At 45.6% G+C, this 25,900-nt stretch overlaps 1 protein-coding gene and 1 pseudogene across 7 annotated transcripts in view; both read right to left on the bottom strand.

Moving 5' to 3' along the window:
- Window positions 1–11,624: 11,624 nt before the first annotated feature.
- On the bottom strand, window positions 11,625–19,977 carry LOC136992330 (uncharacterized; annotated as a pseudogene).
- The window catches only part of HDAC4 (histone deacetylase 4), a 279,008-nt gene continuing 271,268 nt past the window's right edge, over window positions 18,161–25,900 (bottom strand). For all 7 annotated transcript variants that reach the window (XM_067298642.1, XM_067298648.1, XM_067298646.1 and 4 more), the window contains 2 exons: window positions 23,676–23,817; window positions 18,161–23,165 (listed from right to left, as the gene is read on the bottom strand). In XM_067298642.1, the coding sequence (XP_067154743.1) occupies window positions 23,126–23,165; window positions 23,676–23,817 (182 nt within the window). In that variant the 3' untranslated portion in view covers window positions 18,161–23,125. The remainder of the gene's footprint in view (window positions 23,166–23,675; window positions 23,818–25,900) is intronic.

Below are 25,900 nucleotides of genomic sequence, written 5' to 3'. Positions count from 1 at the left end.
GTGCAGACACCTGGATCACACCATTTAGGAGGGGAAGGAAAGGACTTGCTGTGCTCCAAATCCTTTGCGAGAGAGAGAGGCTTTTAAAGACGCTCTTGTTAAATATGAAGCTGTTCCCCCCAAAGAGCTGGAGGAGTCTTTGCCTCTCCAAACACCATCCCAGAGCAAGCTGCACACCTCCTCACCAAGGGCTGGCTCTAAGCTGCCTTTTCCCACAATTTCAGAGGAGTTTTACAGTCAGTGGTGTTCCTCATTTTCCACGTCATTAATCTCCATGCATCCTGGTTCCAAACAGACCAGGAGCCAAATCCTGCCAGACAGGTTCCAAGTGAAATCCAAGTTGTCTGGAAAAAAAAAAAATTAACTAAAAATTCAAAAAGCACGTGAACTCGAAGCTGGCTCTCACAAACTACCCAGCAGGGCAAGTGCAAGGCTGCTCAAATCAATGGATGTTTTTAGTGACAATCTCTGTATATTTTCCCATTCTACTGACAAGTGATTTCTTTTTCAGCAAACAAGTAAACAAATACAGAGTGTTAATTTGGGCTAGCATTTTTGATTTCACCCAGGAAAGAAACTGGAAGATCATTTTTAAGTTTCTCAAGAAGCTTTTTATTTGCTTTCAGAACAACCATTGAAGATTTTAAGCCAGTGCATTTTTCAGAACATTTTTGCAGGGATTTTTAATTTCCTCCATTTGGCATTTGTTTGAGCTGCTCTGCCATGAAACTCCAGTTCCCCAAGGTCCCAAAGCTAAGAGAGAGACAAGCAAAACCTAATTCTCTTTCAGCCAGGGAAAGGCAAAAGCGGAAACCTGTCCTGCAGTGGGACAAGGAAGAAGGGGCCTTCTTGGAGAAGAGTAAAAATACTCTCCCTTTCCTGAGCATCTCCAGAGATGCCACGGTTCCTTCAAGGACAGCCCTCTCTGGCACTTCTGCAGTTTGCCCAAGCCTAGAGGCAGTTTGACTATGTTCTGGTGGACGAGGCTCAACACTGCAGGAAAAATAATATTGATCTTCACCCCTCCTTCTGCAGGTGACTCACAGCTTGCAATTTTTTCTTGCAATTACTGTAAACTGGAAAATTTTTGGGCAGGAGACCTGCCTGTTATTGGGAGGTCAGTCATTGGCTCTTGGGGACTTCTTTCCAGCACCTTCACCCCAATGGGTTGGGCCTTCACGTTTCAGTGTGGGATTTTTTTGATCTCTTCTCAGGCCCCTCAGCACATGCCAAGATCCACTTGATAGCCTGGCCAGCAAGGCCAGCTCCTTTTCAGAGAGGGCTGTGCAGGCTACCTGCTGGCTGCCCTGCTAATGAACTCAGGAAACTTGCTACCCTGGACCTCAAGACAAAAATCATGTCTCTGTGTTTTTAGACTAGTGGGAGGTTGGGAGCCATGAAGTTGCGTGTTTGTGTGTTATTTTTCCTCCCTCCAGAAACAAATGCCAGCACAGTTTAACTAGAGGAGTTTTATGGCACCACACCAGGAATAAATTGCTAAATAGACCAGCAGCACCAGCGCTTTGAGCCGGGATCCTTAGGAACAAGGGCTCTGACAGACCGTAGCGTGATCCATAGCATCTCTGTGCCAGCTCTCTTAGAGTGAATCTGAGATGCACTTAGGAGGAATCCTAATGAAATCTGCAGATACTTTACTGCTTTGGTTGGATTGCTCTTCCACTCCCACTCCCCCAACCCTTCTCCCCCCCGCCCAAAGCCCCTTCAGCACAAAGCCTGGAAGCAGCCTGCGATACTTAAATACTTAAGTCCTGTCTTTCTCGACTCATAAAGGGAACCAAAAGGAATTGTTTTGAAATAACAGTGCAAATCAAATTACCCGTCACAGATAAGGGGGAAAGAGGTCAAATATGAAAAGGCTTTAGATGAAAGAAGAATTAGCCTGCAACCCACAAGGAATAATTCAATTCAAGTCTCATTTTCAGCACCCCCAGAATCTGGCACAACAGAGGTCCCTAATGAAGCCCAACAGATAAACCTGGCCAAGACAATTTGTTATACCGCTGAACACAGAGCCATTTAACCAACCACATGCTAAGCATCAACCGTCCAATAAAATAGGAAAAGTATATTAACATATTAGAAACCATCATCAATCAGCATAGAGAAAACCAAACAGCCCTGATCAGGTTCCAGCCAGAGCTATGGGAAGCCACTCTGTTGTTTGAGCTTGCAGATATTCAGCAACCTTGTGCACATCTCCTCCCAAACTGCATCTCATGGAGGTGGGGGTTCAGGTCTGGCTAACCCAGCCTGAAGACATTCTCAAGGCAAGTGGGCTGAAAAGAGCTGGAGGATTTGCAAGGCTCTCACATGGACTCTCTCCTCATCTGCTGCAACATTTGCCCAGCACTGCCCAGATTTGGCAGGCTTATTGATGACCTTGGGACATGCCTGGGGCTCCCAGTGGAGCTTTTCCATGGCCTCCACTTCAACTTTCCTCCCTTTTGCAAAAAATGTTCTCTCTAGCTTTCCCAAAGATGCATTTATCCCTTTGGGTTGCAATCTTTGTTCTCCCGGTGTGCAGCAGAAAACAAGTTGAGACCAGAGGACTCCTTGGAGCCTTACCACACAGCCCTACCATGGCTAGGCCTGGAGGCCAGGCTGGGACTCTCATCATTGCCGAGACCTACCTCCTGGATAAATAAGCTCCAGAGCCACCAAGAAATTCCTGTTGCTCACCACCGAATGAACCAAGCTGACTAAAATGAAGTTGTTAAGCTCGTGCTGGCTATATTAATCATGGGTATTGGAGAGGATTTCAGAAATTGCTCTACGCAGCTGGAAAGAAGGGTTTTTGTTTTTTTTTTTCTTCCAAACTAAAACACATAATTGAGGAATGAAATTTTGAAAGCTGTCTCAAGGACTGTGGATGTTTAATCCCCTTTAAAACATTCAGGAACTGCACCTTTTTCTAATTTAATGGGAAACAGGTCCCTTGTTCTGACAGGCCCAAGTGGAAATCTAAAAACTGTTGACCATATGATAATTGTGCCTTGATACATCACAGGCACAAATGCACTATGCTGTTGGTAAACACATCCCCAGCTCCTCCCAAATACAGTAAAAAAAAATTTATTGTTGTTTTTGCAGTTGGTGCACGCTGATGCTCTGTCTGTGCAATCAGAACTGTACTGGGAGAAGTCTTTTCCCCATAGCCAGTGCGCATGCAATGCAGGGGTGGGTTCTTGGGGGTGTTTTTGTTTAAACAGTTGTGAACTCCCATCAGAGTGCCAGCTGTGTTGCAAGACAGTGAGGTGCTGCAGCAGGGGAGCAGCATGTGCCATAACATTTTGTCAGGATACAGCCCACTGCGTCTTACAACTGCTACTGAACCATTTAGTACATGCTGAATTTTGGGAAGCTGGGGGCAGGTTTCCTTTTTCCTAGTGAAAATCCAGAAGACACTTGGCTCGTCTTTGCCATGTTCCCAAGCCTGAATAGCAGGTGTGGTCCTTGCACAAGGAGTCAGCCCCAAGCCAGGCTGAAAGGTGGGTAGAAAAGCACTCAGTGACTTAGCCAGGAAAGTAGGCTCGAGTCAATGCCATTGGCACTGTCCAAGTTCCAGCAGAGATCAGGGCCTCATCCCAGCTGGAAGCCAGAGCCTGCCAGGCCCTGACTCTGAAGCATTTTGATAGCTACATGGATCTTGCTCTCTGCAAGCTAAGCGGTAGGGGGCTTCTCCCCTCCTGGGGTTTGCAGGGAGAGACGGGTGCTCTTTCTGCTTTTTCAGGCTAAGGCCTCCAATGGCTGTTCCCAGCCTTGCACCCAGGGAGACCGGGACTCTGCACACTCCTCTGGCACAGGTGACAAGCGGGAAGCTGCAGGACGGAGCTGGGCTCCGCTCACCCTCCTCCCCTCCATCTGACGATGCACAGCCCTGGTCCCCTGCAGCCAGCATTGTCATTGAAGTGGGAGCCCACACGGCTCCAGGGCGTGAGGAGTAACAGGGCAGCCCTCTGTTCCTTCCTGTACTCAGCCTCCCAGCCCCATTTCATCTCCAGCCCCATCTGTTTTCCTTTCACAGATAAAATCTATTTTAAGCTGAAAGTATGTGCTCCGTGCTGCCTGCAGCCCACTCCTCCAGGACTGGGAAAGGCTGGAGCTGTGGGTGGTTGCAGCTGTGGTCTCCGGCTGTGCTCGGCTCACTCTGTGGAGCGGCTGCCGCAGGGCTGGGGAGGCAGGATGCTCAGGGGACCGTCTCTCTTCCCCACGCAGGTGGCGGTGACGGAGCACAGACCTCTGCCATTCCCTGCAGTTCCTCCTGTGGGCCCTGCTGGTGCCTGAACAAAACCCCGCATCTCTCCAGGAGAGGGCTGTGGTCTCTTTTGCAAAGTGTGAGACAGCACGGTGACACTGCCCAACATTAGGAGACTTGCAGGGACCATGCCAGGCTTGCCAACTGGCAGCCCACACGTCCTGCTTCCTCATGGCCCACTGCTGTAGCAACTCCGGTCAGGATATTTTTAACAGGGCCAAGCTGGCTGCAGACCATTATTCCCTGTATTGCTTTTGCAGGCAACTTGTCCCTGCCAACAACCTCCCAAAAATAAATAAAAGAGTAATAGATAAAATAGATAATAGATAAAATAGATAAAATAGATAAAGAGTAATAGTAAAAAAGTAAATAAAAGAGTAAAAATAAATAAAAGAGAGAAAAAATAAAATAAAAGAGTATGCACACATGCGTGTGAGTAGCAGCACTCTTGAAGCATGCCCAGGTGTATCCACCTGAAGAGCTCAAGCAAATTGCAGACAACCTTGAGGCTGAATTATAGCCAGCCTGTGGATTTATACGATGTTTGAATTTGAAACACAAACACCCCGTTGACTCCCCAGAGCTCTCCACACCGAGGAGAGTGGGCTTTGCTGTCTCTTTTCACCTCCCCACGTAACCTAGAAGAGCCCTCTGGGCCACTGCTCTGCCCCTCTCATGACAGCACTTGATATGGTAGGAGCCAGGTTCCTCAGCGCTCGTGCTGGCATTGCTCCTGCATATCCCGGCGAGTGTCCTGGTGCCAGCCACAGCAACACAGGCCTTACCCTGGTGAAGGTGACGGGCCAAAGTCAAATGCACTATCCTGCCTACCAACATGCCCATGAAAATGGACATAACCATGGACCCAATCCCCAGGCTGATTCCAAATCTGAACCAGCTCCTAAGTCTGCAGCTGCGGAGGTTTGTGAGAGTCTTCTGGTCAGCCTCTGGTCACCTCTGCACCAGGTCCCAGGCTCTCTGGGCTTTCTCAAGTTTTGGTAGCATAGGAAGGAGGGCGCTGAAGTCTAGAAACAAGCCTCTTTGCAGACCAGGACTTGACTGTACACATGACACAAAGGAAAGTTGGAAGATTCAGTTGTAGCTAAGCTGCAGGGAGAGAAGTATCCCATCATGGCAAGACATGAAGAAATAACTTCCCAAATTATCATTTCCTCACAGGTTTTCATAGAAATCATAGGACAATTCAGGCTGTAGGAGACCTTGGGATGTCTCTTGTCTAACCTCCTGCTCAAGAAAGGGTCAGCAATGACCAGGTTGTTCAGGGCTTTATCAAGTCTGGTCTTGAAAACCTCCAAGGATGAAGACTGCACAACCTCTCAGAGAAAGGCAACCCAGATTCAGAAGCTGGTATTTTTATTGCCCCAGGGCAGGGAAGGCACAAGGACTGAAGCACTTCAAACAATCTTCAACGCCCTACATATGCCTTTGGAGATCCCAGGAGAGAGGACTCTATTTCAGAGTCAAACTAAAAAGTGCATTGCATGCCTTGTAAGAGCACTAGTAAAACCAAGAGGAAAGTATTAGCAAATGGTGGAAGTGTTGCACAACAGAGACAATTATAAGGAGTGGAAATTGGGGGGTAAGGGGTACATGGGAGAAGGGCAGTGATTTTCTCATTACAAAGACTAAATGCAATGCTCCGGACAGAAACATGACCAGGTGCCACCATTTGCTGCCCTGGGAGAGAAGCAGTTTATGGCAGCAAAAGTCTACTGAAAGTACTTGGGTAAAGCAAGGCGGGGAAGGGCCCAGGAGCGGACCTTTCTTGTGTTAGAGATTGACACAAACTCTGGCTCTTCCATGGGCTCATACAAAAAGTCAGAGTGCTCAAATAATAAAGGACCCTTCCGCAGCAGCAGGTATTAGTGTGGCAGAGTGTTCGGAAAGGGCCATCTCTTCCCCCTGGATAAGGAAAAGGCTGGTAGATGCCCACAAAGACACCCACCCAAAAGAGGCTGCCGGGATGTAGGCTAAGAGTGCTCAGCCTTGGCCAGAGGAAGTGTTGATGCATGGCCCTGAATCTCTAAGGAATGAGAGGAGATAGAGGGTGCAGAATGATGTGGGAGAATATTCAAGCAGTGCCACTGGGGCAGCTCCCAAGTTGAATGGGATCAAGAACAGCAGCCCAGAAAGGACAGTCCCTAAAAGGTATCACAGAGTAGAAAGGGTCCCAGAGCAAAAGCTGTCCATCCCTGGTGCAGATATTGGTACAAACTGGTGGGTGGGAGCACTCCCTGTAGGCAACATAGGCAAGCATGTCCTCCAGAGCTGCTTTCCTGGAGAAGCATTGAAGAAGCCATGATAGTCTCCCACAGGACTCAAGCCCTGTGCAATCACCTCCCAGGTGGCTTCCCAGATTTCCACATCCTTATAATTACACAAAAACCCCGTGGTCAAAACCGATAAGCTCCTCAGTAAACATGGAGATGATCCCTTTTGCTCACAGAGCCTGTAATTAGTTCTTCTAAGTTTACTTCTTCCCTGCTGAAGCCTTTAATTAGTGCAGCCTGTGATACATAACACTTTATTTGTACAGCCATGAAATATGAATATATTCTGAACCCTCAGCCGGAACTGTTGGTGTTGAGTTATGCTGTTATTGAAAGACTGACTGTGAGCTGAAATGTGTGCACCTCTCTGCCTTACATCTTCCACCAAATCCAGGCCAAGCTCTCCTGATAAAAGCAAACAAATTCGGCCTTGAGAAGGGAAGGGGGAGTGACAGTTGCTGTTAAAGCCCTTGCCCACAGTCAGGGGAGGAAGGTGTGTGTTTATCAGCAACTGTAGTATCTAAATTTGGGAGAGCATAAAGTAGTTCAGGCCTCCTGTTTTGCAAAACTGCCAAACTCCAGCCCCACCTTGAGGGAGGGGTGTGACAACCTGGAAACATTTTTTCTTTGGATAGCACATAGAGCTGGGCAGCCCCAGAGAAAAAGTGGTCCAGACCACTGTGGTGGTCCAGCAGTGGTGACTATGCAGCTCAAACTGGGCACCCCAAGACATGGGAGTACAATTTGCCTTGTAAAAAGCATATTTTTCAAGACTGTGAGCACCTATTCTATACATTGCAATTCTGGTCACACTGAAAACCAAAAGTACTTGAGATCACTAGTGAAAGCATTGCCCTGAATGGTTCCCTAGGCCCACGCAGAGGCAGTGCTCCAGAAACAAGCAGTTTCCAGCACGCAGTTGCGCCTGTTCTGGGTTTGGCTGACCCTAACCCTAAGCCTTTGCTGTGGAGGAGAGGAAGGTCACACGTGAAGAGTTGGCTGGAGTCCTCTTCTGCTCAGTTGACTCTCCCAACCTGATCTAAAATGGCTTTTTGGATCAGAGCAACTAGGTGGTCTTGTTGAAACTCTGTAACTTCCCCACAGCCCACAGAGGGTTTTTTTTAGCTCTTTCACAACTATTAAAATATATTCTGTGTTATCCCAGAGCTAAACAACATAGCACAGACTTCCTGAGGAGCCCTGTTTTCTGTGAATCTCCAGAGCTTTGCCAGCTTTTGTTATTCCCTAAACAGCTCACACAGATAATCACACAGTACATTTGCTCAGGAGGCAAAAGGACCTTGAAGCTAGTAAGAGTGAAGCAGTCCAACCTCAAGATGCATTTCCCTTTCTTCATAGGACCGCTGGGGCACCCTTTTCTTTTTTAAATCAATCAGCTCCTAAATTGCTGTTTTCCTCCAAGCTTGTTTGTTTGTGCTTAATCCAGCCTTAAGAGTGCCATCCTGGGTGCTAGGTGCTGTGACAAGAACAAGCTTTTCTGCTGATGCCGGAGAGCCCACCTGTGTGCCAGATAGCTCATTTCAGAGAGCCAGCTCCTTGCTGTAGAGGCCTGTGACCACCTTGCCAACTGCAGCTCCACATAATGCACATTTCATCATCAGCTGGATTTGTCTTGCAGCCCTGTGCCCAGAGGGGCTGAATGCATTTTGGCTTTCTAGGGTTCAGATGCCCAGCCGCAGCTGGATAAGATGACTAAGGACTGATGCATTCGATGATTGGGTTTTTCTTTGCCACGTATGGTTTGCCCTAAGGAAATAGAGAAATTCTCCCAGTGTGGCCTGGGTCTGTAGCTTGTGAGTTTTAGTAGGCTTATGGCCTCACATTCCTCTCCCCCTTTTTGTCTGCTACTCCTTCCACTGCCAGGAGCAATCATACTATTATAATACATCTGTGCCTTGGCATCAAGCCCTGTGTCAGACTGCCACCGGACCTCCTGTGGGAACAGATTTCCTTTCAAGGATGGCTTGCCACCCATTTCCTTTGCTTTTCCTTCTTTCTCATTTTGTCTTGCAACACTCGTTAGTTGAGCCTTTGCAACTCTACCCATCTGAGGGCTGTCCCCTCAGTGATAACAAGTCTTGGGCAAGCTGTGCTAAATCCACAGCAAGTGAGCCAGCGTGGGCCATCCCAAGCAATGCGCCAGGGAATGCTGCCCTAGCTCAGATGGCTTCCCTGCTGCATTTGCTGTTTGCCGAAAGGGGGTCTGGTGGTCTATTCACTTCCCAGAAGCCTGAATAGCAGTCTGAAATCTTGAGGTAGTTTGTGTGGTTTGTGGTGAAAAGGTCTCTCCTTGCTTTCCACTCCAGGCTAGAGGGAATGTTCTATATTTTCTTTATCCCCTTCCCCCCCTTTTTTTGGTCTTGGCCTGCGTTTCCCTACAATGTTTCACTGGGCCTGGGAGGACAGTGGATATCTCTGGCCAGTAAACTGTCTCTGACTTTATGCTGTTCCAGACCAGCTCTTAGGTATGCCTGAGAGAATTTATGTTCTCTGCACAGTATTGTGATCTGACTGCTTCTACATGTGACATTAGCTTGGGTGCTTTGGTCTCATCTTGGTAGTCCAGGCACTCTTGGGAGGCAGATGGGACTGTTCCTTCAAATTCTGACAGTCCTCACAGATCAACAGACTTACCTGCTTGCAATTCTTCATCTTGCACAATTTGTTCTCAGGTTCATTGTGACTCTTTCCTTGAAACTGCCGCAGAACTAACTTGGTTGACATTTTCTATGTCTCTCCTAGTTCTGGTGTTTCTGTCGAGCTGAAGACCCTATTTTTATTCTCAGGTTCCAATATTTTCATGTCATAATGTTGTTCTGGATAAGAAGTCAGCAATGTAACATCCAAGTCCCTTTCTATACAAAGTACTTCTCAGTCAGGTTTCATCACTGGTTGGAAAAGAAGAATTGCATTTTGCAGACAGGCTTGAGGTTTTGAAAGTAGTTTTCAAAATGAACTAAAAGCTTCCATGCCAAAACAGGACCATGCCAAGGCCAAGGCTTGGTCAGCAAGACCTCTCCCATCCATGTGCATATGCAACAGGGGCTTCAAAATGAATCTCTCACTTCTTTAGCAAGAACCCCAGACACCTACTATAAAACAATTTCTCCCTCTTTCACAAATCCCTCTTGCTGCACATGATTTAACTTCTATAAGCCCCTGAAAGTGAGACTGGCTGCACTGCCTAAAGCTTGAAGAGTCTAGCTTGTCTTAGACAGGTAGATTTAGGATTTGCATTAGGTTGTTCACATCTTCATTAAAACCTGCAACCATCAGGCTGTCCTGAGGGCCTGGCTGAAGCATGCGATATGGAGAAACTTCATCACAACATCTGCACGTCTCTGAGATGGTTGGGTTTGAATTCATCTGTGTTTTTTTAAAGAAGGTTCATTTGTCTTACTCTTCCAGACCAGTTGCTGTTGTTCCAGTTTTAGCGGCAGATGCCATCAACATTTTGGCACTTCCTTGGAAAATGTTCAGTGTTACTTACTAGCTCTTTCTAGTTCAGCTAGTTCCTGTCCTTGGACAATTTGACTGAATCTTGTATGCAGGCATAATCTGCAAGGTATTTCTTTTTACTTTGGACCTATCTTTGCTCTCCTGGCAATAGGCATCTTCATTATTTTTGAGGGCAATCCCTGGCTACTGCATACACATGATGGCTCCATCACATTGTGGTAACTGTGCCCAGGCTGCATAATCATCTGGCCAACACCAGCCCAGAAAGCAGGCTTTGAAAAAACTTCACTGGGTATCTGACACCTTCCCTGACTTACTGTCTTTAGGTGAAGACATCTGTTTTATCACTTTCACATTTGACCTTGGACAGTCAGCCAGATCCGATGGGATTTTACTGCAGTTCAACTCAGCTCCCCCCTGTTTTTATTCAGTTTTGAATGTGCTCAGCACCATTCATGATGTGCTGTTAGTGTGTCCACATACAGCAGATCCCCAGGAGTCCTGCCACAGCAACCTTCCTGCCAGCACCAATACCCTCCCACGATGTCTTTGATCCCGGATAGCACCTCAGCCAGCCATACATATTCATCAGCACCCAAAACATAGTTTTAATCTCTCTGCTGTTGGTGACATCCCAGTTTCCTTAGCAAAGTCAGGTAATATGTTTTCAGAGATACTGATTACTTCAGTAGCAAAAGTTTTGCAAGGTTTGGTCCAAATGGCTTGGATCTCCATATGGACGCTCAGGGCTTTTCCAGGATTTGGTGACCTTAGCAGTCATGACTACATCTCCCAGTTGTCTTCTTGCTCTGCTTGTTTTTGTTTCTCTTGGTTTGCTTTGCTTTGCTCGCGTGCCTTTTGTATGAATCACTTGCCCCTGGTCTAGTGTCAGGAAGCACCCAGATTCACGCTATTTAGTGGCTTCTGTGTTGTCTGGTATTTCTGCCTCAGTACTTCTAGTGAATAGCCCGCCTGTAACAGACCTTGCTCTGCTAGCAACACATGTGATATTGCTTTCTGCATGTTGTGTGTTTTCGTTTTCCTGCAGCCCTCCGTGAATGTACCACCTCAGGTTGGTATTCAGGCTGCCTCTGGTGTGACTAGGGCTGGTGCCTTGGCATGAGAAGCCAGCTGAAGACTATTGCTACTTACGCTGCTTTGCCCTGTGCCATCTTTGGGAGGTATAAAATTTCATCCTCTGCATCAGGCATGCTTCTGCCACATGTTCCATAAAGGATGCACGTGTGTATGCACACACACACATGCGCGCACACACACTTGTTTTTACTGTCTGCAAGCCTTAATTGTGTCCCTGTATGCAGGGCATTTCTCATCAAAGGGCCTCCTGCTTTTGTGTGTTTAAAATTTTCTGCACAATTTAATGCCCTCCTGTGTTTTCCCTGCATCACTTCACAAACATTGGCTGCATTTGCTCTACCTAGAAGTAAACACATAGTGGCTTTTTAAAGGGTCTGGCTCTTGGTGGAGTTGCGGTGGCACTCTGGGTATTCTCCTTCAAAGCCTCTTGTTCCTACAACCAGTCTATAACTTCTTAATTCATCTTTTTGGATCTCAGATCAATTTGCCAGTCTGGCAACAGACTGATCAATATCAATCGTTATCGATCTCTTGTTTTTAAATCCTTTCATATTTGATGTTTCTCTGAGGTTGAACTTGCTGTTGACAGATTTCACATGGATCACCACTGTCTGCAGGTGAGATAAAAGAGCATCAGTTTCAACCCCACCCCTCCCCCAGCCACCCACGCGGCTGATCCTTCTTGGGTTTGTTTTTTATTTTTTTAAATCCACCCCTGCTTCCCTCCCACAGTTTCTCTGGGTGGCCTAAAGAACATACCCTTGCTAAAATAGCACCTACCTGTTTTGGGACAGGACTCTTGAACACTACAATTCAGCCACCACACACATGCACTATTGTGATTATGCCAACAGAGGATGTTGGACTGTTACTTTTTCCTAATGTTAAGCAAATCACAGCAGTCCCACCCATAGGAACAGATTCCTGCCACCTTGCCCAGGCTGTAGCTTTTCCTCCTGTGCTCAAGCAGGAATCAAGTTCCCGGACACAGCCATGCTGTTGTGACTTCTCAGGGGGAATTAGGTATCGCATTTTGCTCCTGAGGAAACAGTGTGCAACATCTCCTGGCCTACTCTCCTGCACCAGAGATGTGTGGTCAACCTCCTGTCCCATTTGCTGTGGGGAGAGAAATATCCCAGAGCATCTGGCTTTTAGCACACACACTCAGCTGTTATATTTTTCCAGTACCATTATCGCCAAATCTATTTTTTCCCTAAAGCTGTTACTACTTTATGGCAAGTACATTTCAATTTCCACTTACTGAATTTCGCCAATAATTCTTGCTTGCTTAGCAACGGTTATTTTTACAGAGGAAAGCACTAAGCTGAATTTTACCTGGAAAAGAATATCTGGATCTGGTCATTTTAATCACGTGCAAAAACAGAGTATTTTTTAAGTATGCATATCTGTCATGTAAATCCACATCAATACGAGAGCGACTCAGCACTTGAGACAATTCAATGCTCACTGGTTTTGGTCCAGACTTGCATTGGAAGTATAGCTACCCCAAATGCAGGTTTTATCTGATAAGTGAATTATTCCCTAGCACTGGGAATGGCTGAGCAATGCTGCTCACAAATGTAGCCCAGGCATTCCTGGAAATGTCTTTTTTCAACAGGCACTGATGCAACAGAATCCAGGGTTTTGCAGGGCCCGTGACTGCCACGTGTCCTACCCAGCCCACCAGAGTGGAGCTGCTTTCCCAGACACAAGGTGGCCCTGCGTTTTCCCCAGGACTGCAATTCCTGGAAAAGGAAGGACCTCAAGCAGTGAGACAGAAACAGTTTTTCAGCCCAAGCCCATTGCCTCTTCCCCTTGGAGGCCTGGCATCCAACAACTTATGCTGCAGGAAGAGGGATTTTTTTTTTTGTATCGGCAGCTTCACAGTAGAAAAAGTGAGACTTGTGGGCTTTTTTTCTCAGAGAATGGCTCTCAGCTCACTCCTGGGCCTTCTTGGTGGCCTATCATGCCAGCTTCTAGCTGTGCCCTGTCTGGCGATGACGCCTGCCTGCTCCCTTCCCAACCCACCCTCTCCCCAAGCTCCTCCCGCAAGATTTCTGCTCCTATCTGTGTCTACTCCTCCCTGCAGACCACATTAGCTCTTCCTGCCCATTGTGGTCCAGCATTTCCCTCTCCTCCCTGTATTTCTGTCAGCCTGTTCATTCCTCCCATGCCACTCACAGCCCTTCAGCCTTGCTGCTGCTCCTCAGGGGTATCCATAGGGGAACAGGATTGGGGGGGTCAGAGCCTATTTTGGACACAAGTGGTTAGCTTTGACTGCTATGAAGGACATGCTCCAAAGCCGCTCTTGAGGATGGCAGAGGTCCAGGTGCAGCAAGATGGGAGACAGATGGAAAGCAAGCTCTAGGCAGGATGATGCCAACAGGTGCCGACAGCATCTCATTCCTCTGGGTGAGGAAGACCAGTGTCTGACTTGCCTTCCCTGGGGGATATCTGACCAGCAGACCTTTTGCAGCACGACAGAACAGCAAACCAGGCAAGAGAATGGATGGATTGAGGGTCCCTCTCCCAGGGCAAACACTGGAGCTTGCCCACTGGGACCTCTGCCCAGAGCTGGGAAGCCTGGAGAAGGCGGCAACAGGCACACACAGACTCATGTATAGCTTTAGCACAAGAGACCACCCACCTCATTTGTGGCTGCCTGCCTTCCTGCTATCAGCAAAATCATTCCCATTGCCCAGGGAAGAAAGCAAATGACACCGCAGGGCAGCTCTGCAGATTACACTCATATTTTGTGCGTAACATCCAGCCAGGGGGAACAAATGAAGTCCCATCTCCCTAAATGGGCTTCAGAGCAGCCCACAAGAGGATCAAACATGCACCAGCCCTAGGAGAAAGTTTCCACTCAGCAGAGCTCCAAATCCCATCACAAAACAAGGACATATTGTTGGCACTGGCTGAACTCTAGCCCCCTGTGCGCTCAGGCTATATATTTAATACTGGACCTTATTCTTTCCCCTGCAGCATTCCCAGTCCTAGAGAGACATTCATGCAAAGCACGAAGCCTTGACTCGATGCCCAGATTGAGAAACAGCCTTGTTCTCCTAAAAAAAAGAAAAAAAATCAAATCCCACTAAACCCAGAAAAGCCCAAGGAAATGACTTCCTTCCCCACAGAGCCAGCAGCCATCCTTCAGGTGACTGCAAAAAATACCTGGCTTGGCAGCTGCCCTTTGCTCTCAGCTGCAGGCATCCAAGCAACAGGAGATAGCAGGCGCCCTGGGAACTACTGTAAAGGTTTTGGGGCAGATTAATTTCAGTTCAATGTTATTTTCTTTAGGATTAATGGATATCTAGCTATAAAAATTTCCATGGCTAAAGCAGCAGCTATTGAAATATATTATTTAATACATAGACCCCAGCGTAGGTGCCACGCTCTTCAGTTTAACCCTCCAGGAGGCAGCAAACTGGCCTCCCCATTGCATTGCGTCAGGCTTACAGCCACATGTTCAAGCAGAGCAGCAAGCCCCGAGCATTTCAAGCTAGATTAGGCAGCTCTGGATTGCAGATGAATTTGCAGGCCCAACATGTCAACACTCAAGGGCCAGGTCCCACTCCCCAGCAAGCTGCACACACGGAGCTGGACCAGCAGGTTTTAATGGGGGGATTTGGATAAGCAAGAAGTATTGTTGCAGATCTGGATACGCAGAGATACTGTTTGTCCTAGGGACTCCAAAGGGAAGCCCAGGTTGCCCTGTCACAGGCTACCCTCCAAAACATCCAGCCCAGCACCTTTTAAACAGCCTCCCTTTATCATCCTAATTCATAGGGTCTTGAAACCACTGCTTAGCAATGAGTGTTTGTCAGAGCACATGCAGCTTTGCAGAGAGAGACCTGGGGCTTCTTAAAGGATTAACAACTTTTGGTAAAAGCACTTAATGGGAAACTGAAATCATATTTGAAACACTCTCCAAACAAAACCTCTTTCCAGAGGCTTTAAGAACTGGGTTTGATTGGCCAGCTGTGGGATTTCACACCAGTAGATGATGTCTCCCTATTGCAAGATCATTCTCAAACTCCTGCCCAAAAGAGCCCCAGGTGCCTCCTCCTGAAGGAGCTGCAGCCTTACACCCTCCCCCTCTGTTGTGTTTGCCAATGCTTTCTACTTGCACATGGGTCATCTCAGCTGGCAGCTGCCCTCATGATTCTTGCATGTCCTGAAGCAAGCATGATATGGTGCCTGGGGCACCAGGCAAGTGCTGGCCCTCCAGTTCACTCTGAGCTCCGATGTCCAGGTTTGGGTGCTGGTATACCACAGCTGGAGCAAGCAACATGCAAATGCTTGCCACCCACGTGGGACTGGGCTTGCACACACAGGAGGGAGATGCCATTTCTGCCGCGGACAGGGATGGGGCAGGCTCATGTGTTGCCCCAATATGCAAACAGGGCATTGCACAGGTTGACTTCTCTAATCCTTTGGCCATCTCTAAGGGCAAAGGCCTAGGTGGGTTTAGACCATGAGCAACTCTGCCTGCGCCTTCCCCACTTTCCTGAAAGTAGAGGCATGTGCATCCAGACACCTTTGTTACCATGCACAGCAGACCCATCATGTGTTTGTACACTCACTCTGTTCATCTTGCCCTGGATTTTGGGTCTCCTTTTCTCAGAGCACCTTGGGAGAAGCTGACCCCTGCATGTTCAGAAGGACTGAACCTAGCACACAGGGTGAGAAAGCGATGCCTGCTGATATGAGGTTTGCAATGCTCCCAAGATCACGCGTGCCAAAGCAAGTCACAGAGAAGTGTGAGGAAACTGCAAATGCCAGCAACTCCACACATGAACTGTGAAGCCACCACAGTGATTTTGTAATTAACTGTAAATGAAGAGGTGGGTAAATGCCCAAGAAGGCACTGAAACCACAGTCTTAGCTTCACTAGCTGATGGAGGGCTTTTTGCTTGTTTTGTTGTTGTTTTTTTTTGCTATGGGCTCTCCTCTATACCTTCCACAAGGTCAATTCCCTGCAGACACCTTAAAGATCCCTCTACTACCTCTAGTTTTTGGCCTTTCCTCTCTTCCCCCCATACAGACTAACAAACCCCACAGCTCCTTACACTGCCATGCTGAACTACATATGACATCAATGGAGATGATCCCAGGCCATGGCAGGCTCATTGCCACTTGAGAAAGAAATGATGATCCTAGCCTGAAGAAGGAATGTCATTTTTTCCCTTGGCTAACTGCTTAGGTTTGCTACTGATGTAACAAATAGACACCAAAGTCATGATGGGGTCACTCTACAGGATGGTGACTAAATTTGACTACTTTTCCTTGTCCTACTCTGTACTGCTCTTCATAAGCTTCTCACAGGCTGTGATGCTACACTGAAGGCTACTCTTCAGCATAAAAAGACAGATAACAAAGGACATGCTCCATTTTACGCCAGGGTTGCTGTACAGCAGTTCCCATACAATGGGTAAGTCTTTCCTTTTTAAATCCACTCTGCAGAACGACATGAGCCTTAGTTTAAATGGGAGGCTCAAGGATTTGCCTTCTCTATCCAGGAAGGAGACATTTAAAACCCAGGACACCAGATCTGAAGCATAGCTCATTGCCTTGCAATCAGAAAAAGCATAATATTGAAATGCATGGAGAAGGCTGACTTCAGATGGTTCAGTGAGCTCCATGCACAAGCAAAATGACTGGAATAATGACTTGATAATAAATCTGCCTAACTGATCTAAACACTTGAGAGTGACGCTGAGAACCTCAGAGAGATCCTCAGCCCTGGTACTGGAGGAACCCAGGGATGAGTCCAGCTCCTCCAAGCCATGATCCTCTTGTGACCAGAGCCACCAACATTCCCAGAGCCACCTGTGGCTCAGCACCTCCTTTCTCCCAAAGGACAAGAAGACTATCTGGCACTCCTGGATCCATTCACAGCAGCCGGGGAAACTGCCCACCCTTGGGAAGGTGGAGACCCTGTGCAGGAGAGCCACACTCTCCCACATGCCAGGAATAGTGCTCAGCCCACCCGGATCTCCCTTTCTGAGTATAGAAATATGTCACTCTGAGGAGGGATTTGAGCTGCACGGACCAATGGGCAAATAAGTGCTCTCATGCTGGCTTCCAAGCTCCATTTTACTCACCCGACATTTCTCCTAGCAGAAGTGCTGTGGGGCTACAACAATACGTTGCAGCTCACGCCATTTGATTCTGGCAATCACAACCCTCTCCTGAGGCATGGACAGTTTGGCTATGTGTGCAGAATTTGCTCAAATGAGGCACAGACATGATTTGTGCATTTACAGGACAGTCTTCCACCCAGTCTTGCAAAAGACAGCAAAGCAGAACCTGATCATCATGAACAGAAATAGCAAATTACGTACCTTGGAGGTGAATGAGCTCTGCTGAAGGGCGGGCATGCCACAGCTCCACTGCTCTGAGGATGTAATTGCAATCTAAAACATGAATAAAGATCTCTGGGATTCAGAACTTACCCCCTACAGACCTGGTCTGAGGGCAAGTAATTGTCCACCCAGCTCTCCTCAAAATACTCTTCCAAAGAAATTCAGGCTATTGCAAAGTGAAGGAACAACAACTGCAAAATGCAGAGTGGAGGGAGATACAAAATGTCAGCTTCTCCTCTGTGTTGATTTTCCCAGGTAAGTCACTCAGCGCTGGATTTGGGGGGGAAATTTCAGCAAAGACCAGCTCTCATAGCCTTACTGTTGGAAATTCAGTTTCAGTGGGAGACCGTTATTTTTTTCTACATTCTCTCCATACAAGTGCCTGTCTATGAACACCTTAGAAGTGGCAGGGAAATTGCGCAGAAGGTCTAACAATTTTCCTACCAGGGATAGCATGGCATATGTATGGATATCTATTGGCCAAGAAGCTGGTTCAGTAATGAGTCCCTCTTCAATTACACTAAGAAACTCTTCTGTTTAAAGCACATGAAGCATTACACGGTCAGTGCTGTCTGTGCAAGCCAGCTCTGAGAAGTTAAACCAGAGGCATCAGATAGAAAGATCAGTGACAGAAACAAAGATGGTACTATAATTAACTTTTTCTTTTTATTTACACCACAAGAATAACAAGTTGTCATAATGTGGTACAAAATACTGGACTCCTAATAAAGTTGAAATTGAAGTCGGTACTGTCAGAGAAAGACACCATTGGCCAGTAAAAAAAAAAAAAAAAAAAAGGAAAAAAGAAAAAACAAACAAAAACCAAACAAACAAAAAACAAGAATGAAAAAAATATTCCAACTCCACCAAGTAAAAGAAAGGACCATCAGAAAATTTAGCACAAAGAATGCTACCATCACTTAAAGTAGGGTCCATACAATAAGAGTGAAACTGTGTCTAAATTACATCGTAAACCGGTAGCTGCTACCAATGGTGACGTCATACTGAGCATGTATAGGTATAAAGTAGAATATAATATAGTTACAACTTTTTGATACTACATATCTGTAATAAGCTCTTGGGTGAATAATGTTTCAACCCCTCCCCCCACTTTTATATATATATTATATATATAAGTTTGTCATCCTCATAAATTGGAAAATAGCGCCTCCACTATGGAGCACAGAAAAGTGTTAATTTATTTTCTTTCAATAGGATACTTTTTCATCAATATCAAAGACAAAGTGAAGATGAGCTGAGAACGAGCTCAACTTCATGACAATGAAGAAACATGTTTTCCTTTTGATGTAAAGTCGCGTTTTAAACCACAGTGTTGCACAGTACAGGACTGTTTAAAGTGAAACCTACCAATACATCATGTAAAAGCAATTTTAAAAAAGTTAACACAGCTGTGCTGAAGAGTTAACTCTTTAAAGTCCTCGTCATTCATCTTCTCAGAATTAATGACTACATGTGTTGACAAAGGGTTGTGTCCAACCTCCCCACCCAGTGAAGAAATTAAAATACCCAACCAAATTTAAAAAAAAAAAAAAAGACACAGGCAGTTTACTTTGTGTGTTCTGCGTAGTTTCCCTAAAAACACTGTTTCCACATAAATACAATAAACTCTATTATTGGTAAGTCACAAGTGCTAGATAAACGTCTTTTTCTTCTTAAAATGAGAAATGTTTAAGTAGTCCTTTTTATTTATTCTTTTTTTTTTACAATAAAAAGCACAATTTCTTATTAAGTTCAGTAAGACGCAAAAAAATTTCCCACTCTCCTTCCTTTGTGTGTATTTGTGTGAGTGTGTGTGTTTGTGACCGAAAAATGTCCCAACCTTTGTCTCCGCAAATGCCACGAGAGGAAAAAAAAAAAAATTTTTTTCTTTTTCAAAGCTGCCAAGTTTGGCGTGCAAAATCTGTATACAATATAAAGACATGCCAACCTTACAGACCATGCAACCTCAAGGTGTAGGAAACTTAAAAAAATATATTCATATATATTTATATATATATTTATATATATCAATGCCCGTAAAAGACGTGGGCCCAAAAAGTTTACAAAAGGAAGAATGGAATGAATACATGACTGCGACTAATAAAAAAGGAATGTTTTGTATCGAAAGTAAAAAAAAAAAAAAACAAAAAAACCCCAAATGATTAACCGCGTACTGCAAACACTGGGACTCGCTTCTATATCCGACGATTTCAAGATGTTCCTTCCCTTCCAAGCAGGGGGAAAAAAATCCCCGCTGCGTGGCTGCTCCCGGCACGGAGGCCCTGCAGCAGCGCCGGCAAAAAGGAAGAAGCTGCCGGCTCCAAAGGTGGGGGAAAAATAATAATAATAATTAAAAAAAACCCAAAACATATAAACCCCAGCGATCCTCCGAACGAGGGGCCCCTTTTGCTTGCTGTCTGCACCAGCTCCTACATCATCCAGACCTCACCCACAGAGCGGGCATGTTTAAGAAGCAAATCCGCCTGAGCGGGACTTGGGAGGAGACAAGCTTTAAAGCCTTGGGAAATCTTTCCATCTCCAGCGAAAGCTTTAGCGAAATGATTGGAGGGAAGGGGCACGGCATCCCAAAAGCAACACGATGGAAAGCTGCTGAGTATCTCGCTACAGCCACCTGACTTGAAATGAAACCAAGTCCGGCACGGTCAGCCAGCAAGTCCTCAGGAACAGAAAAACTGATTTTTCCATGACCGCTATTAAAAATTACAGAACGGCTAGGAAGGTCTGACAACAAAAGCGATCGTGTAAACGTGGTTACCGCCAATGCCTTGCAACTGGCTGAGTGAATATTCTAAATATTAAGTCACCAGATTCCGCGAGCCAGATTCATTTTAGGTCACAGCAGCCAAGTGGTCATTTTGGGAAATGACATCTACAGGTACGCTGTGTTTTCGCATGTGCGCCTGATTTTTAGCCTACGCTGAAGCCGGTTCCAACGACCAAAGCTGTGCGCAATTTTAAAACGTACTTGGGCTAGCAAAACTCAAGTGCGGTAGTGTCTGTTCTTGCAATTGCATTATCAACGTCAAAACAAAACCAAGCCCTCTTGCATTTGCTCACGTGGATGGTGTGCTTCAAATTCGTTCCACGAGGAAGTTCTGAACGGAGCCAAAAGAGCCCCTTTGAGAACTGCAAAATAAATTACGACAAAAATGACCCCGTCAGTTGTCATAATAATAGCATAAACTAAAAATGTACCCCTTGGTTGTTCAGATGAGGGACCTGTGCTACCCTACTTCAAGGTTTAAGAAGGTTTAAGAAGGTTACACGTGTCAATTCAGTCTCCTTTAAGCAACCCAGGGATTAGTTGCTTCTCCGCTGGGCCATTCGCAAAAGGCGACGGGGTGAGGGGAACCACCCCCCCCCCCCACCAAGGCTGGAGCATAAACTCGCTCGCCCTCTGAAAAATAATTTAGGAAAAAGCTCTTCAAACAGCTAAAGTTGCAAATCCACCAGTCATGGTCATTCGGAAAGAAGAGGAGAGAGAGAGCACATGCGCATTTGCGCGCGTGCGAGGGAAAATGCCGGTTGTCCCAAGGGCGGCCGACAAGCCCACCAGAGGTAAGCTGCTAAAGCCACATGTGATCCTCACTGCAACCCATGGGGGGGATTAAAGACGATCACCCATTGTAATACTACTACGCGTAAGGTAAGAAAACGCCTTATTTTCTTTACAGAGCTACGAGAACAGAACCGAGGAAATATACAGTCGTGGGTATTGTTATACAAAAGAGCCCATTGCATTCCCTCCTCTCCGATAAACGCACGCGTTCCAGAAATAAACTCCGACGGCCTACAACAATTCCTTACCGCCTGCAGAAAGCTGCTCGCTGTACAAAAGGCTTTTTTTTTTTTTTTTAAAAAAAAGGAAAATAATGTACAAGCAGGAAATCAGGGAGGAAAAAGGTTTAGACACTGTTGCTGTTCAGAAAAAAAAAACACAAAACAACCCAACAACAACTGCTGAATGGAAAATAAATGTCAGATTCACACAAACAAGGCTTCGGTAGGGTTTTGTGAAATATCGATATAAAAATTAACAGCAAATTCATAATCTTTGCTATAAAAACCTCATTTTTGTTAGAAAAGGATCACAACTAAAAACCTTAACTTAAAATACAAATGTTTAGGGTAGTTGCCCGGTGGCTAACGTGTTGGCGTTCTGAAAACTTTCCAAACTATAGTTTGAAAGTACTCAAGTTTCAAACTGGATCCTCTTCCAAAAGCACCTTTACATTCCAATTCATAAATCTTTCCCTGGGGAGCTTTCAATGGCTACTATTATAGTATGCATTTATTATATATATTTTTCTATAAATGCATTATAAATATTTTATCAATAATTCATAAGAATCAGGTTTCTAAGCTTGGAATACATTTGGAATATACATTATACACATATATATATTTATACCTAACAATTTAAGCAATATCTCATGCTAGTTGCTTTTTATAAAAAGCATTCCAGTCTTAAACCTGCATTTGTGTCTAATACATGCTTCAACAACCAAATTGATAAGTTCAATTGCTAGATAATGTAGAAGAGAGAAAACATTTGAAAATTTGATTTAAAAAATGGTTAAATTTCAAAGACCCAACAGTATTTGCCACTTTCTTGGCAACTACCTTAATTTTTTTTTTGAAACAGCAATGAAAGAAAATAAAACAAATCCAAACTTGTAGACAGTTTTTGGAGACGCTCTATTCAGCTGATGCCTGCTTCCCACAATCATGCCAGCACAAGCCAAAAAGTCTTCCTTCCTGATGGCAGTTCTTGGCTTTCCCAAACAGAGGAAAAATATTCACGAACTGCTGTGTTTTTTGTTTTTGTTTTTTTTTGTTTTGTTTTTTTACTTAAGGCATTGTTCCTCAAACTTCAGAAAATCCAGCTGCACCAAATCCATCAATTAAAAAAAAAGGCACAAACTCATCTTCAGATGGCTTTGGAGATAGTAAAGCCGACTCCACCTGGGCTACCATTTCCTCTTTTGTGTTTCCCCCCCCCTCTCTTTCCCTTTCCTTTAGATATAAGACTAGTCCTCTTTCCCTGTCTTTCCCCATTAAAAATACACCATCTCACATTGTTCTGGTTTTGACAAGAATGTCTTTGACTCACAGGCAGGCAAGAGCCATTTAAAAAATCCAAGAAACGAAACTACAAGATGGGTCGAGTGGTTCAAGCGGAGATTGCTGAATTGTGGGTAATCAAATTGTAAGCACCAGTTTTAAATTAAGGTTTGTTTGTTTTATTTTCATATGTGTTGTTGAATCTTTGATTTCTACTTTTTGGCAACTCTGCCAAAGACTTCATGGGCGTCATTCCCCCTTTCAGCTCCAAGTGAGGATCAGAGGAAGAGTGCCCAGCATGTCAATCCTTTACTGCTCTTCACCAGCATTTTTCTTTTTCAGCAAGTATATACTGTAGACGCATATAGATATGGAGAGATTTTTCGGTTGCTTTGTTTTACACCTGGTTGTCCTTCTGTATTCTGGAAAAAACCATGACAGGACGCAGGAGTAACAAGAGAAAGCTTCTTGGCAGAGCTTCAAGACAAAGACGAACAAACAGGAGAACTCCAGCTCAAAGGTGAATGCTACAGGGGAGGTTCCTCTTCCATGGGTTCATCATCAGGTCTGGACGGGATTTCAACAGGCAAGACAGGATGGGGGAGAGAGAAAAGAGGGTTGAGCATGACAGAGTTGGACAATTTGTGATGCTCTGTGCACACAAGTCTCGCACCGTCTGTTCCCATCACCTTCCCACCCAGAGCAGTTTTGCTCAGCCAGCTCACCTGGAAATAAAACTTGCTACCAAGAAGGGTTTTCGGCCACTGTGTTTTCACTTGTACAATGTTAAAAATTTTCTTGCAGTGAAATCAGTTTCCTCTCATGACCCTTGGTGTGCTGCACCAAGGGTACACATGAAGTGCGTGGCACTGTTGTTCTCCTTCAGTCCACGAGGTCTTTGGAGGACCCATGAAGGGCAGGAGATACAGGGAATGCACTTGCAATTGTTAAAAGAAGATTAACCCTGAAGACTGCCCATTATGGCTCCTCCTGGGTGGGCAGATTGTTCCCTGTTCCCTGTTTCTACTACCTACTCTTTCTGGGCTGTGACAATAGAAAGAAAGGAAAGCAGCTCACCTCTTCTCAGCTGGCTTCACGCCTACCGACAAAGATGCCATGGCTGTTACAGTCTCCGCTTCTTCGTTCTCGCACTTCTGAGCCTCAACCAAGGAGTACCCCACTGTGGAGGCATAACGCTGGAGTGAATGCCAATACTTGCCTGCAGCAGAGATGAGAGAAAAGGCAGTTAGGCCACCTGCATCGTAACAGGTCAAACACCACGCTCCTGCTTTCCCAGGCCCAGCAGAAGGCTGAGAACTGACTGAGGAAGACTCATCATGCCTCTTCCAAGTCCTATGCAAAATGATACCTTGACCTGCACTCACTGTTACTTTAACGACTTTCTCAAGGTCCCAGGGCTGTGGAGAAAAATTGTAGATGGAAGCGGGTTCCTGGGAATGTGTATTAACGGAGCCTTGGCTTGTGAGGTGAGGGTAGAAAGCCACCCAGAGCTGGGGATTTCTCCTAAGCATGGGCTTGGAGAAACAACAGGGCAGCTCCTTTCCATAGCTTCGCAAGGAAGCCCTGCAGAGGCAGCAGCAGCTCTCAGTTCTTTGGCAAGAAGTCTAATATCCACAAAGCATAGTAATGAGAATTAAGAAGGTTGGCAGGTGACTGCTTGGTTTGGGAAGTTGTTTGATGAATAACGATATTGGCCATAATGGCTATGCTGTGCCAAGCAAGCTGCTGTAAGAGAGGTTGCTTTGGTCCCTATGCAGAAAAGTCTGTTTTCTATATGATAGTAAAAATGGCTCATGAGAACTGCCAAAGTGCCCTGCTAATTCCCCAGCAGCAGCACAGTTAGTAACGGAAAATTTTGCACTTTATGCCATGCTGCTTTATTAGTAGATGGTGTTGCCAAGGTGCTCTATCTGCCAGGGCTGGAAGACACTGTGTACGAATTTAGGCATGAAGAAGCAAAATTTCAATCCAAAAGGTATTGAGAGCATTGCTAAAAATGCACCTGTGCATCCTGTAAGCAAATCTAGGATGTCCAGTCAGAGCCGACACACTCTCTTATAATCAAAGATGCTCTTCCCTTTCGGTTAGGGAAGAAAGGTGTGAGGCTGAAACTGGAATGCTGACAGGATAAATACGCCAAAAGTGATGGAGGTTAGGTTTCTTAGCTGTACAGGATACGTCTGCCTTGAAGAAAAGGTGCACTTGATCAGGTGTTCAAAAAATAAAGACAATTCCTTTTTCACTTCAAAAGCCTCAGAAATTTTAGACCTAAGGAAAAATATGTGAGAGGGAAGGATGTAGCCCAGGTTTGGACTGGACATCTGCATTAAGTTACGGCCAGCTAGTCTTGCTTTGCTTTCATGGGCAAATCACCTACAGCTAAGGAAGTTTAAGTCACATTTATTTATTTTGTTTGTCTTCAATTTACCATTGATGGACACCCTTCTTCAATGAAAGAAGAGTGGCTGGACAAGAAAGCGGAGGGCACAAGCACCCACAGCACAATCAGAGGCTCTTGAGAAGAGCACAGAGAAGGCTTCAGAGTTCAGAGATGTTCCCTTGGTTCCCAGGCAGGACCACGCAGAATTTGCCAGTACCCAAGAAGTCACATCGAAGCTTGAAAGAAAGAACATTCACAGTGGGGCCATGTGGACAGGGAGAAGAGTCTTGTTTTCAAACCCCTTCGTTTCTATTGTGTCCTGCAGCATACCTGAGTGTCTCGCTCAAAGCTCTTTTTCTAATTTGCTCTGCTCACTTCAAGGAAAAAAAAAATCACTGTGGCTGACTCAAGGTACTGCTAAGGCATCACATCAGTGCTGAACACTGTCACTGCAGAGCAGCTTCTGGAAATGGAATTTAAATTTCTAAAGCAACTGGCATTTTTCAGGAAAAAAAGAAAATGCCATTTTCTCCCTCTAAAATGGAGACTGCCCCTCCTTCAGTTCTAGACCATAGCCTGTTTGAAGCATGCAGATGTCAGGACCTAGCATAGTGCAATCCCCACATTACTTGGGGGACCTTACTACATTCCCCGTGAACATCCCCAGGAAACCTTCAACCACCAAGATTTTAAAATTCCCCTCCACAGCTAAACAAACTTGCAATATCAGAGGCATTATGCAATACTCTAACTTTCACTCCTATCCATTCTTAATTAATGGATGTAACCATACCCAATTAGACTTATGTTAACTGCAGACACTTGAATAGCTTTTGAAGAGATATCCACATGCTCCAAGTACAGGAGAACCTGCCCCTTACAGGGATAGTAAGCATATTTC

This window comes from Apteryx mantelli, chromosome 6, assembly GCF_036417845.1.
Source record: "Apteryx mantelli isolate bAptMan1 chromosome 6, bAptMan1.hap1, whole genome shotgun sequence".
NCBI classification, from domain to species: domain Eukaryota; kingdom Metazoa; phylum Chordata; class Aves; order Apterygiformes; family Apterygidae; genus Apteryx; species Apteryx mantelli.
Note: the sequence above shows the minus strand (reverse complement) of the source record. Positions and strands in the feature narration are given on the sequence as shown.